At 35.5% G+C, this 15,102-nt stretch overlaps 3 protein-coding genes across 6 annotated transcripts; 2 read left to right on the forward strand and 1 right to left on the reverse strand.

The window, feature by feature from the left end:
- Nucleotides 1-51: 51 nt before the first annotated feature.
- Nucleotides 52-2,211, forward strand: LOC114749131 (uncharacterized). The gene is made up of 4 exons (XM_028937617.1): nucleotides 52-76; nucleotides 168-250; nucleotides 1,359-1,440; nucleotides 1,544-2,211. The coding sequence occupies exons 1-4, from the start codon at nucleotides 52-54 to the stop codon at nucleotides 1,975-1,977; spliced, it is 624 nt and encodes a 207-aa protein (XP_028793450.1). The 3' UTR covers nucleotides 1,978-2,211.
- Nucleotides 2,212-5,462: 3,251 nt separating this feature from the next.
- On the forward strand, nucleotides 5,463-11,926 carry LOC114749128 (uncharacterized). 4 transcript variants are annotated; one of them, XM_028937610.1, is made up of 7 exons: nucleotides 5,463-5,577; nucleotides 7,060-7,539; nucleotides 7,748-7,864; nucleotides 8,163-10,341; nucleotides 11,009-11,124; nucleotides 11,241-11,353; nucleotides 11,618-11,926. In XM_028937610.1, exons 2-7 carry the CDS (start codon nucleotides 7,089-7,091, stop codon nucleotides 11,735-11,737), a joined length of 3,096 nt encoding a protein of 1,031 aa, XP_028793443.1. In that variant the 5' UTR covers nucleotides 5,463-5,577; nucleotides 7,060-7,088; the 3' UTR covers nucleotides 11,738-11,926. The 4 variants fall into 4 exon arrangements, with proteins under 4 accessions (XP_028793443.1, XP_028793444.1, XP_028793445.1 ...); XM_028937611.1 differs by having other exon boundaries at nucleotides 7,180-7,539; XM_028937612.1 differs by having other exon boundaries at nucleotides 5,504-5,577; nucleotides 7,008-7,539.
- A 392-nt stretch (nucleotides 11,927-12,318) lies between these two features.
- On the reverse strand, nucleotides 12,319-14,533 carry LOC114749129 (transcription factor bHLH92-like). The gene is made up of 3 exons (XM_028937614.1): nucleotides 13,836-14,533; nucleotides 13,476-13,754; nucleotides 12,319-12,531 (listed from the first exon to the last, which is right to left on the reverse strand). Exons 1-3 carry the CDS (start codon nucleotides 14,493-14,495, stop codon nucleotides 12,427-12,429), a joined length of 1,044 nt encoding a protein of 347 aa, XP_028793447.1. The 5' UTR covers nucleotides 14,496-14,533; the 3' UTR covers nucleotides 12,319-12,426.
- Nucleotides 14,534-15,102: the final 569 nt, after the last annotated feature.

Below are 15,102 nucleotides of genomic sequence, written 5' to 3' on the forward strand. Positions count from 1 at the left end.
CCTATGTTGGCATACTGCAATGTTTTGGAGGAATGCCCTCGTGCAGGGACAATGGTTGTTCACTGGATAAAAAAAGGTACCTTGGCCAAAGATCTAAGGTACTTGTTATGTTAATTGTTTATGGCCATATTGTTCACTCATGCCTCATTGGTTCAACCAATCTGCAGTTCCCTTTTTCTGTAGTGATCGAGAATATGTTATTGCTCGAAGAATATGGGAGGCTGGAAATTCATACTACTGTGTGACAAAGGTACGGGTTAAAACACCATTTACCCGATTTTTGTTTTTGCCTTTGCTCTTGAGTATGTTTCTTTTCATCTCACCATGGCTCCCCTATACTTCTATCTCTATCACACTGTGGAAAGATAGCCTTATTCATCTGAAAATATTTTATTGGGAGGTTCAATTTTTCACTTTGATTCAAGTGGGAGCCAGAAGCGCTTCATGAATTGCTAGAAAATCTCCTATATGATCAATTTCTCATTTCTTGTGGTTACTCATAATATGATATTACTTTAGGCAAAACTCATAAAATAAACGTATATCTGTTATAAGGTTCTTCTGTTAAAAATAGGCACGGTGGATATTTTCTTTAACGTCACCGTTCTACTAACAACTCTATTAACTGACATTTTCTTCTTTCCCAAAAGAGAAAAGAAAGAAAGAAAACAAAAGGACAAAGAAGTGCGCCACATATCTATGTCAAGGAGCCTTCTGTCTTTTCCCATCCCAGCAAACTCGACATCCCCCCCCCCCCAAAAAAAAAGGGCACCTGTCTGGCCCTTCAAGAGTTATTTCTTTCTTCCCATCTGGATTATGCCAATCCCTCACTTTCTGATTTGCAACAAGAACATCCGGGATTTGTTGTGATGTCTTATTGGGGTTCTTACAGTGCAATCTTAACATTGTTGCTCTGATCTATTAAGAGCCTTGAGAGGACCTGAATGTTGAACATCATAACAATGGATGGTAACTGGAATTGAAATCTCCCTAATCGTGACTGTCTGGGATGTGCTTTTTAAGTTCGTGGTCACTCAACTATACAAGGCTGTGTTGAGCATCAAAGTCATGAAGAAGAGCATTGGGATGCCATTTTCTCCCAACAGATAAATTAAAACCCAGAATTGAAATGCAACTCGCACTCTCTTGGTGTTTAGAGTAAAAATATGTGGTGTTGAAATAATGCAGGCTTATATTCCTAGTAAGAAAACTCGATAGCAAACGTATATGTCTTCTCCTTTGATTTTCTGTGCTTTTATATTACTATAAGCCTATTTGGTGCTAACAACAAATCAGAGAGGGGGTCATAAAATACATAAGCGCTAGGTTTTCTTACTGTTTCAGCTTCATTGCTGTAGGGGGTGCCTTATCCAAGTTTACCCAAGCGAGACAAGCCCAGACGAGTAGATCTTTACTTTTCCAGTTGGGTCATCAAACCTGGTAGGAATCGTTGACAATTTTTCTTTACTGTTATTTGCTTTTTGATGGTAACTTGTCAGTTAATGGTATTTCATCTTCTTAACATGCAAAAATCCTGTTGCAGTGGAATCTCGCAAAGGAGATGGACAGATGTCTGCCTGCGAGGTTACCCTTTTACATTATGAAGACATGGGGATTCCCAAAGACGTCGCGAAGCTGGGCGTCCGCCATGGGATGTGGGGGGCTGTTAAAAAACTTCACTCTGGAATGAGAGCGTATCAGAATGCTAGGAAAACGGAGGCATCCTTGTCAAGATGCGCACTGAATGCAAGAATCTCAACCAGGATCTCTATAGAAAATATGGAGTCGTCTGAGCCTTCTTTAGCGCAGGAAGAGAGAGATCAAGCCCTTAGAAATTGTAGGAGACAAGATGGTCCTGGCTTGGACTGGAAGTGGTTGGCTATTGGTGGGACTGTTGCTCTGGTTTTGGGTATTCACGGTGGTGCAGTAGGGAAAGCATTGTTAGTGGGTGCAGGGCGCAGAATTGCACGGGGCTGAGTGGTCTAGAATCTAGTAAACAAGAGTTTCTATTTGTTGTCATTTTGTAGATTCATTATAGTTGTAATCTATAACAGTATATTCTTTTATATTCGATGATGTACTTGTGCGATTGGTTTTTTCATACTACATGAGTCTCGTAGATTGATCAGACCCACGTATTTTACAGTAGACGGCGCTTTGATTCCATGCATCTCGACAAGAACTCCTATGCATGGAAGATGGCTATGAAAATTTTATTGAACAAATGTACTAGTGATACCATTCTAAATGTAAGATTTAGTGAGTAATATAATACTATCCCCGGTTCTAATTATAAGAACCAGTTGACTAATTTGAAGAGATTAAAAAAGTAAGTTGAGTTAGTTATTTGTCCTAAATAGGTGTTGTTTTTCTTAAAATATTCTGCTAATCAAGTATATTGATTAGAACTATCATTATTAGAAATGTTACTTTGGAAAAAAATGTAAAATATGAGAGACAAAATGGATTAGGATCTTATATTTAGGATCAAAATAAAAGTCAAATGGGGTCTTATATTAAGGACCAGAGATAGTACTACTTTCGATTTTAAATATAAGAGCTGGTTGACTAATTTAAATAGATTAAAAAATAAGTTAAGCTAGTTATTTGTAATAAATAGATTTTGTCTTTCTTAAAATATCCTTGCTAATCAAGTTTATTGATTAGGATTGTTATTATTAGAAGGACTATTTTGGAAAAAGAAATGGATTAATATGAGAGACAAAGTGGATTGAGATTTTATATTTATGGCCAAAATAAAAATTAAATAAAGTCTTATATTAAGAACTGGAAGTAGTAATTTACAGTATAAATTAGATCTTATTTTATGAGCAGATATAGTATATTGGAATAGAAAAGAATGTTAGGTATTGGAGGGATGAGAGTAAAAATAAAATAAATAAATAGGGGGATATTAAAGATGAGAATGCTAAAATGGGCTTTACAAGAATAACTAAATTTGTAATAATTGTGTATAAAGAAAAGTTAGTATGGCATTCAACGAGAAGAAGATAATAAAAAAATCAAATGAGGTAGTATATGACAGCAATAAAGGAGAATAATACTCTTCTAATTCTTAATATAAGACCTAATTGTTAAGTTGATCTTGATTATAAATATAAGACCTATTTATCACATTTATCAAGTTTTTCTAAATTATCGCTATTGATACTCCCTCAACCAATCAAATAGGATATGGAAAGATGATTATGGTATTTTAGAAAAAACATATCACATTTTTTATAATTAACTAACTTACTTAACTTCTTTAATCTAATCAAATTAGTTAAATAGATCTTATATTAAGAAGGTAAAGAGTATATGACATTATAATTTTTCAGTTGAGAACTGAAACCTCCCTACTCCCGCAAAGGTCATCAAAGATCAATTAAAAAATGAGTGATCAAAGAATATAAGCTTGAGACTACAATTAGTTGATAACAAATCTATCTCTAGTTCCTCCTCTTTTTTCCTTTTTTTTCTTTTTTTGTTTTTTGGGTATTAACTGAACACTTCGCCCTTCATCGCTTCCATGATTTTTTTCTTTTTTGGGTGTACGTCCGGGGTTTTATCTCTCACGGCCAGTCATTTGAAGACTTTCCCCAAACAATTTTAGACCGTTATTGACGGTTATGAATAATTATCGTGCTGTGTTATTTACTATTCATGCAATCATGCATATTAATTTTTTCACAAACCAGATCGATAAAAATCCATTAATACATGGTTAATATTTAATATCCATACCCATTTCAATGTTAATATAAAAACATAAAGTTTTAAATAAATTAATTATTTACAACTAATAAATAATACAATTTATTTTTCCCACTTCATAGTTCATAACGTGTATGAGAGTTGTTTAAAAATTTATTGATTTGCATTGTACTGGGATCATTTATGATTCACATGGTTTGCTAAAAGTTAATAAATTGAACAAAAAATAATTTGAATGTATTAGAAAAATCTCACAACTAATCCATCCATCATTTAGTTTAGTCTTGCTCATTTGTCCAGCGAATGGATGCTCTAAAACCAAAGGGCAAAAAGAAAATAATGTTGATTGGATAGCACTTTGATGTAATGTTCCCTTTGATAAAATTTAATTTATAAACATGATTAGCATAAATGAAAATTATATAATTCACACGAACTAAAGTGAATTCTAAGTTCTTTTTTTAAAAATATTTTTATTGCATATTACTGGTGATGAAATAGATCTTCTCCTACTTCCAATTAATCACATGTCACTCGTACATTTTTTCCCCACTCATTCTTCCCCTCATCCTCTCTATAAATAATGATATATTTGGGGAAAAAAATACTACTCCTCCGGTCCTAATTATAAGACCCAATTGACTTATTTGAGGAGATTAAGGAAGTAAGTTAAGTTGGTTATTTATAATAAATAAGTGTTGTCATTCCTAAAATATCCTTGCTAATTAAGTATATTGGCTAAAACTATCATTATTAGAAAGATTATTTAATTGATTTTTTAATTTGTGTAACTTGATTATTTATAACTCATAAAAAGTATCGAAAAGTAATATCAAGCTGCTAGGAAAATTAGGAATTGGTCTCCTGTGGATTGTGAAACGTGTTGGGTGAAATAAATAAAGGGACAAAGACCTGCTTCCTTACAGGACATGAAGGGATTTGATAATGATAATGCAAAATGGTCCAAAACATTAGGCAGGAAGGCTTGTGGTTCACATTCAAAATCCTCTCATCCAAATCAAATAATTGCTCCCTATTTAGTGCAACCCTTCCAATTTGCACCCAAATTATGTCGGTATTCTTTTCCATTTTACACCACATTATTAAATTTAATTTAAAGGTAAATTAAACCATCACGTCGGAGACCCTTTTCTCTTTCTGCTATTATTGTTTGGTGTATTTTTATTTTTAAATGTTCATTTAAGAAATTAATGGATATTCTGAGAATCAGATTGCTGCGTCACTTTTATCTTATCCAATGAATACACTCCAAAATCTAATAAATAAATAACTATTTTATTTGAATATAATATCATCATTGTAAAATTTAAAGTACACTGAATAAATGAGCCCACATTTACATGTTGAAGCTTTAGATGTGAATGCCAACAAACAAAAAGAACACTACTGGCTTAAGCAAAAGAGATAGAAATAGGATAAGCTAAACATGAACAAACAAATAGATGACAGGAGGGATGATCTATTATTTTGTCCTTTAAACTAAAAGCCAATGAAGTGGATGCAATTTACAATGGACCTTTACAGCTGATATTCCAAATGATTGAAGTGACTCTAATCACGGCAAGTGGAAAATTTTCATCTCATTGTACTGAAACATCGCTCCAATTTGGGCCTCCTTCGCATGAAATTCGTACACGTGGCATCTGCTTAACCTCACATTCCTCCATAGTTTTAATACCTTCAAGGAACTGGGGCAGTACATAGCAGAATCTGCAAGGTACATATTGCAAAATCTCTCTCTTTCTTCCTTTCGCTAACTGAGAAATTCCACTGACTGAAGCATATCCCCTTTTGCATACCTTTTCTGTTGGGCTTCCCTCTGTGTTTAAATATACAAAGGTGTGTTTCTCTCATCCTTCTCATTCTCTTCTCTTCTGCTAGATTTTGATGTCTTTTAAAACCTTGCCTCAGTCTTGAATCAGTCTCACCTGCATTTCCTTGCATATCAGATGGGTGAAATCTTTCAGGATTTTCCCTGATTTCTTATTGAACGTGATTTTGTCTTGCTAAAAGATAATGGTAATTTTTCGCTGCTTATTGCTAATGTGGTGCTGTTTGCGACTTTCTTGGTTTGACTCAGGCAGGAATAACGTAGATGGATTAACCTTTTTGATACCCAATTGGAAAAAAAAAACTTTTAAATGACTGGCTTGATGTATATGATAAGCTGAATTGACCTATTTCATGGACAAATGGGATAATACGGTTCATCTTTTTGGTCTTATTATTTATCACTACTGAAATTGTTTTTTATGATGATCTCTTCCTGAATTGGAGAAGCTTTATAATTGACTTGTGAATCTCCATACTTCATATTCAAGATCAGCCTTTAAGATAAATAAGTAATTCAGTTTACTTTGATCCCTGGTATACTTCTATGTAGCCAAGTATAAGGAAGAGAAAGTACTAAAGATCACTAATCCTCCTAGGACAACTTTGTGAAAATTCATCTCCAGATTGCCATCTCAATTTGTTGTCTACCACACTAGATCTTTGATCTACGTCTGTAACTGTTTTGTCATGTCTATATAAATTTTTAGCAGCATCAACTATGACCTAATTCAAATCTCTGTCTTAAAATCTATGGACCATTGGCAAAACAAGAAGCTTGAATAGTGCGAGTTACGTGAAGACCCATTATCCTTAAGGATCATTCTACCACATCAGATCAATCTTATCGTAGCAATCCCCTAGGATTAAATAGACCCTTCCTGGATTAACAAGGAAGCTGGACAAGAAGCATAAAAATAGAGTAACCCAGAGAGAGTGTGTTTGGTGGTAGTGTCACAAGGAGGGAACAGATGACTATTATATATGTTGTAGCCTTATTGATGATGTTAATCATAGGAGAATGAATAGGAATGTATTGGAGGTTTCTAAAATTAATTCCAATTTAGGCACAATGATTTGTTGGCTACATTAATTAATTTTATTAAAATATAGTCAAACCTATATCATTCATTTTTAAGTATTCATTCATATGTACAAACATCCAACGCCCAGTTGTGTTGTGTCTTTGTCTTGCATCTTGCCAAACTCATATATGTTACTTAGATGGGAAGCGATTTTCTCAGGGAGAGAAACATGATACAATTGTGAAGCTTGGATGATAGAATTAACGCCATGAGGATATCAAGAGAGGAGCCAATTAGATAAATACATAGTGGAAGGAGAAAATTAATGATACTGTTACTAGGACTAACATATCTACATTTAGCATACTTTTACCAGGGGATTAAATTTTCTTAAAGAGTTATGCTCATTTGCAGTATTACGTATTGAGCAATAAGAAGGTTAATTTGAACTGCAATCATATGTCAGGAGCTACTGGAGATTTTATCCTTCTAAAGATGAATGCTGGAAATGAGAAAGCGGGACCAAAGATAGATTTGCAACTTGGTTTGAATTATTCTAACCATTGCATCCTGAAAACTGACCCAGGTGCAGGTGCAAATGCAGTTTCCAAATTAGGCATGAGATTTGTTGCCAACAGCCCCTTATCTGAACTAGTTTGGTCTCCAGACAAAGGTTTGAGTCTTAAATGTGCCGATTCAAGCTTTTCTGATAAGAAGACATCCCTTTTTTGGGATGTTGGACCAAGCAATTTTTTTCTCACTATGCCAGACAGCGTTGTTGGCGTGACATCTGCCACTGATAAACCAATAGATGATGTTTTCGCGAAACCTATAGCTGCTGTGTGCATAAAAAGCGATATTTCTGGTAATGATATTCCTCCTAAGGATTTCACAAGTGATTCAGGTGTCAAGCCTGAGTGTAAAGAATATGAAGAACAAGATACAGGTAAGAGTTTAATCTTCAAATCCCCTGGCTCCATTATGTGTATGAAAGACAGGTTAGTAGTAGATCTTTGGTTCAAACAGACAATACAGATGGAAAAGGAAAAAAGCCGGTTATCCTGATTAGTGAATTAATAAAACAGCTTCTACCAGTCTGTTTACTTTTCTGCTAGTTACTATTTTCTTATTTCCACGAAAATCTGGGCTGGCAGGATGTAAAGGTAATATGGAAGAAATGAGCTCTACAGAAAGGAATTCTTGCGATCAAGTAAATGCTGGAACTACTCAAATAACTGAAGAAAACATTGACCAAGTTTCTACTACATCTGGTAAATGCTGTCCTCATCATTTCTCTAGTTTGAGGACATTTTCTTTATCATGCTAAGAGCATTTTGACTATAGGTACTTGTAACAAATTTATGTATCAATAACAGGAAAAAAATTCCCAATAATTTCTGTAGGTGTTCTCTCTAAGAGCGTAGATTCCTAGTCATTAAATTATTTCATTATGTTTAAAAAGGGATAATAATGAAATTATATCCTTTTGTCCAACGGAAAAAAAAAAATTGAAAGTTCTTCTTTTTGTGCCTTAAATTTTTTTTTTCCCATGTCATGATTTTCTTGCAGGTCATGTTGACCGAATGCAGGTTGATAATTTAATACCACAGGCAGATGAACATGAACCTAGCATTGGGCAAAATCCACTATCGAGAGATCAGACTAGTGGAGGTGGAGATATAGGCGTTAAAAATCAAGCCTTTGAAACAGACGATGCTTCATCCGCCAAGGTTTATCCAATAATTGAATATAAAAGTCTTGGTGCTCCCGGAACTAAATTAACTTCTCCCACCGGAAGTCGTTTCAAAAAACTGGAATCAACTGCTAAGAGTGATTTGCAAGCTTTCAACTGTGAAGCTGTCTGTGGTGCAACAAGCAGAGCTCTGGTTTCAAAATCTAATGAGATTGTAGACAAATCTCAGGATGACAAGAATCTTCCAGTTTTGCATTCACCTATCAATCGAAAACGTCGTCTGTCTTGGAGGAAACACAGGGAGAAGGCATTATCTATTGGGGATATTAACATGAAGTTTTCATCAAAGGAGGAGGAAGAAGGCCATGAGAGTGTTGAAAGCTGTAACAGTAGTGGGCAGTTTTCCACGGGTAAGAGATTGGACTTCCAACAGCAGTTGCTGGTTGAGAGTAAAAGAATCAAAAAGCAAACACAAGAAGTTTCATCCAATTCCCTTGTTAAACAGGATAGCTCCTTCATGAATTGGATATCTAACATGATGAAAGGATTTTCACTATCAATTCAAGAAGCAAGAAACTGCTGGGCTGATGCATCTGCATATCCAGATCACGCTCATCAATGGCCTGATCAGAAACTTATCACATTCAACAGAAATCAAAATCCAGAGCCAAAAAATACGGGCTTTCAATTCATTTTTGAGTCCATGTATTCTCCAAGCTTGAAGCGTTTAGAAGAGGGTTCTAAAAATTTTGATAAAAAAAACAAGGTACATGGAATAGACGCTAGTGCAATAACCTGTCATGCGGAGCGTGATACCCCTTTCAGACAATATTTGAATTTGGATGAAGTTGAAAGATCTAGGCGGAGATATGTAGCTGGCCCATCATCCCATCCTAAGAATGAGCCTGTAAATTTTGCTGACTCTCATGAATGCAGCAAAAACTATTTGATGGATAATAAAGATGGTTCAAACTTAGGCCCTAGTAAGGAGAGAGAAGGAAAAACATCAAGTTCATCCTTAGGCGGACAAAAAAATAATACCGAATACCTTGATTCCTCTGCACCGTCCGGGAGGAAGGAAGTAAACAATAGCTGTTACAGAAGTGATACTCTGGGGACTCAGTGGATAAGTAGATTTTTCCCAAGACCAGTTGCCCCCCTAAAAATCTCTGATCACCTCATACGGAATGGTGGGACTCAGTCAGAATCCAGTGATTGTTCAAGGCTTCCCCATTCCCATAAGCACACTGCTCATCTAAACAAGTGCAAGGTTGAAGAAAATCATAGAGAGCAATCTGCTGATGAGGCTAAAGGATTACATGATCATTCAATCGATAAAGAGGCTTCCAGTGGTACTATGGATGATCAGGTTAATGATAGTTCAATGCATCAATTCAATCCATTGTGGCCTTCCCAAAGATTCAGAAATTCAGAGCCAGAAAGGAGATTGGATGCCATCAAATATATCGTATCATCAAATGGAACAGATAAAGCCAGCAAGGGAAAGATGACTTGTTTGTTTTGTGGAACTAAAGGTCATCAACTTTGTCACTGTTCAGAGATCTCTGAAACTGAACGGCCAGATCTCCTAAAGAAAGTGAATTCACATGTAGGATTGAAGGGACTGCCTTGTTTCTGCATTAAGTGCTTTCGGCCCAATCACTGGGCTATTTCATGTCCCGCCTCCATATCAAAAGGGAAACACAAATTAGGATTTCATGCTTTGGTTAATGACTGTAGCCCCAATAGAATACAGTGTACTGAAGGCAATAGAGAGATACCCAGGTTGCCTACGGATGATGAGGGTGGCCAATTTATATCTGGTTGTCCTAAGAATGATGAAACCGATCCCCCACCAAAGAAAACTCTTAACTTGAAGAGGAAACTAAATGAAGTTATGACCTCTGATAAGATGTGGTCTAATGTATCAATCAAGAAATACTTTGGTTCTATGGGACCTCCATCTTTCTTTGTAGAAAGAAAAATCTCAGATGTACCTGAAAAAATCTTTGCTGCAGTGAAAAAACTTCGTTTATCCCGCACTGATATCCTGAAGTAAGTAATGCATGCCAAGTAGCTTATGAAATTTATATGATGCTATGGTCCTTGTTTATTGCATAAAGGATAAGTAATTTATGACAGTTTTTAAATGTAGATTAAGGAGCCAAATAGTTCAACTTCAGACATTAGAAAACCTGTTTCAGAGGGAAATATGATAGTCTTTGATTGCAGGAACATGAAATATGATAGTCTTATTCTACAGCAGCATGGTTTGGATTGATCTCATCTGATCATCCCTAACACCTTTTTCCTAAGAAACACCATACAATTAGCAATTGGGTGGAGTGCAATTTAGTCTTCGGCCAGAAAATATTAACATGGCATAGTAGAGTTTTAAGATGCCTGTATGATTTTATGCTTGTACTGATGATGCCTCCGGCAATTGACTGAAAGATTATCTATGCTGATATAATTTTCTTTACCAAGAAAACTCACGTTCTTCACTGAGAATTCTTCTCAGACTTGGAATTCTTAATGACAGCAAATATACGATATAATTTGAAGAGGATAACTATGTGTTCTGCTTTCCAAACTATCATTGTAAATTTTTCGAAAAGTTTATATAATCAGAGGACGCGTCATGTTTACATTTCTTAAACTTGTATTTTTTTTCCAACATTCAACCTCAAATATTACTTGACATGATGTCCTTTACTTCCAGATGGGTTAATTCTCATATGTCACTATCACACCTTAATGGCTTTTACTTGCGGTTGCGGCTAGGGAAGTGGGAAGAAGGTCTAGGGGGAACTGGATACTATGTGGCCTCTATAAATGGTACAACTTGATGTGCTTTTTATTATTGGGACATCTTTGGATTAAATTATGGAAACCCTTGAAATGTTTCCTCGGTTTCGTTCCCTTTACTTTATTTGCTTTTGTTGCATTTACAGAGGCACACAAACAGAATTCGCCGCATGATACCAGAATATCTGTCTATGTGAGTGTAGGGGGGATCAACTGTATGGTTGAAAGTCGGTATATTTCAAATCAAGAATTCCTTGAGGTAATTCTCTGTGCCAGTAGTGTTTACTTTTCTTCTAGTTCACCATGTAATAATTTATAGACCTTATAAACTGTGCTGGATGGGATGATTTTACTTCTTATCGATTAGATTGACGCATTTCGCCGAAGGCAAGTCACAATGAAAGACTAAGTAGTTTAGAGGAGGAATAAGCCAAGATAGAGGCCTTTAAGAAGTAGATAATGGTTTTCTAATAATTGATTTGGATGCATACTTAGCCCAGTGATATTTTCTCCCATTGTACAGGAAGAAATCATAGCTTGGTGGAGCACGAGCTCAAAATCTGGGGACGGCATTCCATCTGAAGAAGATATGATAGAAAAGATCAAAAAGAAAAGAATGTTAGGTTTTGGGGCATTTGTTTAAGTTGGGGCCTATAGATATGCAGATTGCAAGTTTTGACCTTTTTTTGGCTAATGTTCTCTTTATACGAAATTGAAAAACGAAAATAGAATTGTTCAGTCACTTTCATGATCGATGTTCCTCTTCCCAGTCGCTTTATGTTTCGACATGTAAATTACGCCATTTGTATGAAGTGGATGAAGTTATGAGGCATGTTCGAGCTCTGCTGTTGAACGATCTCTACAATGTCAGGAATTCATTCAAGTTTTGCTGAAACTCACCTACGGGGAAAGATGGTGACAAATTTGAACCATTTTAGTTTTACAATTAAAAAAGATTAATTTACCTTCAAATATGTGAACGACCGAACACACACAGGAGATTAAATAAATTTACCTTCCAACTTTCAAATGTTTGCAAAGATGTTCAAAAATTAGGAGATAGAATAAATGGCAATGAGGGGGTCCTCCATTATTCTATCTTCTCCTTTTTTTTTCCTCTATTTTTCATTGCCAAATTACAACATATGGGCCCAAAAAGAGGATACTTGGTTAAATCTCAGTCAAAAGGTTGAAATTAAATGACTGTACACATAAAGTCACAAATGTGGAAGTGAAATGACCCTTTCATCAGTTTCATGTCTTTCAATGACTAAGTAGTAGGTGTAATTTACAAAATTTGATGTCAGTGTCAGTTGTGAATTGTGATTCCATTCAGAGTCGCTGCCTTTTGAGAATTTCTCGGTCATGAGAAGGAAGCTTCCATTCATTTTCGTTCTCCGCATCCTCATTTCCCCTTTCTACTTCGGCTCCTCCCATCTTTCCACAGTGAAAATGACTTCATTAGCATTATTTCAATTAAATGAAAACACAGGTAAAACAGTAAAAGTATTCTAAGATTGACGAAAATAATAATAATGGATCAATAAAAGTCACTTGGAATACAATACCAAACACTACTATGATGTCTCAGTATTTACAATTTTTTTATTAAATAATTAACCTATCTGAAATACTACTACAGAAAGTGCAGCAAGTTACTAGTAGCTTATCTCAAACTTCATGAAAATACACGAGGTCCATCCTCATTAAACAAAGATCATATTTTTTTCGTTAAATCGTATATAATAAAATATCATATAAATGAAGAGATGTGTGAGAATGATACTCGTGATATAATATTTATTATGGTATTTGTATATAAATAAAATGATGTTTAAGGTGTATCATATGATTTTAATTTATTTTGTTAATGAATGTCAATATTAATATAAGACAAAAAATTTACAACTAGTCACACTCTTACCAAATCATCAATAATGTGGCTCTTTTTCAATACACAAGAAATAACACACAAAATTTGACCTAGTTAGTAGATGAATGGCATAGAACTTCTTCAATCTTTGACTAAGTTTATTATTAAAAAATATAATTACCAATCAGATAAAATCATAAAAAGTCCAACAAGTAGACTATCATGTAATTATGATAATAAGTTCAGTGAAAAATCAATATAATTCGCTAAGTTAGGACTAAGATTCGTGGCAAACTGAACACCATCACTCAAACAAATCCGCAAACTTTTGAATAGAATTCCACCTGATGAATTATAATCCTGTTTTATATGCAAGAGATGAACAAATTTCATATCCAAGACATTTATTAATTGATTTGTAATGTGTGATGAACCGCAAATTTAGTGTTTTGCAGAGTGATGATTCTAAAAATGTCTAAAAAGGAAAGGCAGGGATGGGGACAGATACCTTATTAGCATGCATCTCTAACAAGGCAAACAATTCCTGATGAGAGAAATTTGAGGTGATGCTTCTGGTATTCATCCCAAGATCCGTCAATAATTGAAGAGTCTCAAGCACTGAATCTATTGGAGACGTGGAATGAGCCAGCCTCAACTCAACTCTGTTGCCTTGTTCACTGTTAAGTTTTTCTTCAAGCTCTGCATTTTGCTTCTTCAATTCATCCCTGCAAGCTTGTAGCTTCTGGATCTCCTTCGCTGCCATTTGAACCACCGAATTAACGTCGTTCTGCCCAGAAAGAAACAGAGAAACAGCTAGCATATCAGAAATTTTTGATCGGTCAGAAAAGGGATTGAGAAGTTTGATTACCTTGGTTCCAAATGGTAATATAGAATGCAAGGCCAAGCAACACTGCCTCTGTCTCTGCCTTCTCATTCTCTCGTTAATCATGTGCCTGAAACCTCGTTCTCTTTCGTACTCTGCCATGTTGCCTCTCTCTGCAGGACAACTGTTCAAGTAATCAATCATCCTCCTTCTCATGTTCATAACATCTGAACTTCCCTGACTATACTCTGTTCTGGGTAGCTCTCTGTATTGAACAAAATCACTTCGATTCCCAGCAGGAGAAGCTCCATGGCCACGATCTTTCGCGTTAATGCCGCGTGAATTTTCTTGCCCCGATTCCGATCCCGTTCCTGGTACGTCATTGTATGGAACAAAAGCAACTTCATTTGAATTCAACACATTCTGAGAACTTTCTTGCCCGAACACAGCTCTGAGACAGTCACTATACTGAAGAAAATCACTCTTATTAGCGGCAGCAGGAGCAGGAGGAGGAGCGGCGGCGGCGGCGGCGGGGGCGGCGGCGGAAAGCTCGTCTTCGACAATAGGGTTCTGGGAACTCGATCCGACATGGAAGCTTTCTTGGCGAGTCTCAGTCTCTGTAAACTGAAGAAAATCATTCTGATTTTGAAAAGATTCATCACAGAAAGTATCGTCCAGAAATTTGTCGGGAAAGAAACCTTCCATATTCTTACTCTGCCCTGTTGCTCTGCACGTGTGCCGGCTTAGAGGAAATTTTCAAATTTTCAGTTGATAATACAGTTGAGAATGTAAGAAGACGAGGATTCTGATTGTTGGGTTTATATAGGAAAGGAAAATGGTGAGCTGCATCACATTAAAAACGTGGTCAACATTTTACGTTTGACCTCGTGGGTCAAAGTTTATTCATAGATACACAAGGAGTTCAAAATAAACTACATCACACGCTTGCCCCCGATTACGAATAGTTTAAATGTACCCTTCTTTAAGAAATTCGTCTATTTTCTATTCTTTATTGCGCCGCCAGAGTAGGTTGCGGGCCATGTTTTGTCATGGTAAAAAATAATTAAATTGCACGTCATTTTTATATAATTTTAATTATGGATAAATAATTTTTGTTGTGGAAAATTTGATGATTAATTCGTTAAATCGTTAAATTTCTGCAAATAATATTTTTTTTGTTGTCAATCTGTTGTGAGATGTTCGAGTTTATAGAGTATGTCCATGCACACCCAGACTTTTAAACATACTTTAATTGGTTTAGTCATTCTAAATGGAGATGATAATAGTCAAGAATCATTTGTAGGTATTTATA

The sequence above is a fragment of the Neltuma alba genome, unplaced genomic scaffold (genome assembly GCF_004799145.2).
Source record: "Neltuma alba isolate B1F8T4 unplaced genomic scaffold, ASM479914v2 tig00005954_pilon, whole genome shotgun sequence".
In the NCBI taxonomy this organism is placed as follows: Eukaryota; Viridiplantae; Streptophyta; class Magnoliopsida; order Fabales; family Fabaceae; genus Neltuma; species Neltuma alba.

Coding starts and splice junctions, on each gene's coding strand:
- LOC114749128 (XM_028937612.1), top strand. CDS start 7,053: ATGTCAGGAGCTACTGGAGATTTTATCCTTCTAAAGATGAATGCTGGA. Junction 10,342..11,008: donor TCCCGCACTGATATCCTGAA/GTAAGTAATGCA, acceptor CTTTACTTCCAG/ATGGGTTAATTCTCATATGT. Junction 11,125..11,240: donor CTATGTGGCCTCTATAAATG/GTACAACTTGAT, acceptor TTGCATTTACAG/AGGCACACAAACAGAATTCG.
- LOC114749131 (XM_028937617.1), top strand. CDS start 52: ATGGTTGTTCACTGGATAAAAAAAG. Junction 251..1,358: donor CATACTACTGTGTGACAAAG/GTACGGGTTAAA, acceptor TCATTGCTGTAG/GGGGTGCCTTATCCAAGTTT. Junction 1,441..1,543: donor CAGTTGGGTCATCAAACCTG/GTAGGAATCGTT, acceptor ATCCTGTTGCAG/TGGAATCTCGCAAAGGAGAT.
- LOC114749129 (XM_028937614.1), bottom strand. CDS start 14,495: ATGGAAGGTTTCTTTCCCGACAAATTTCTGGACGATACTTTCTGTGAT. Junction 13,755..13,835: donor TATTACCATTTGGAACCAAG/GTAATCAAACTT, acceptor CTTTCTGGGCAG/AACGACGTTAATTCGGTGGT. Junction 12,532..13,475: donor TAGAGATGCATGCTAATAAG/GTATCTGTCCCC, acceptor CACTGTGGAAAG/ATGGGAGGAGCCGAAGTAGA.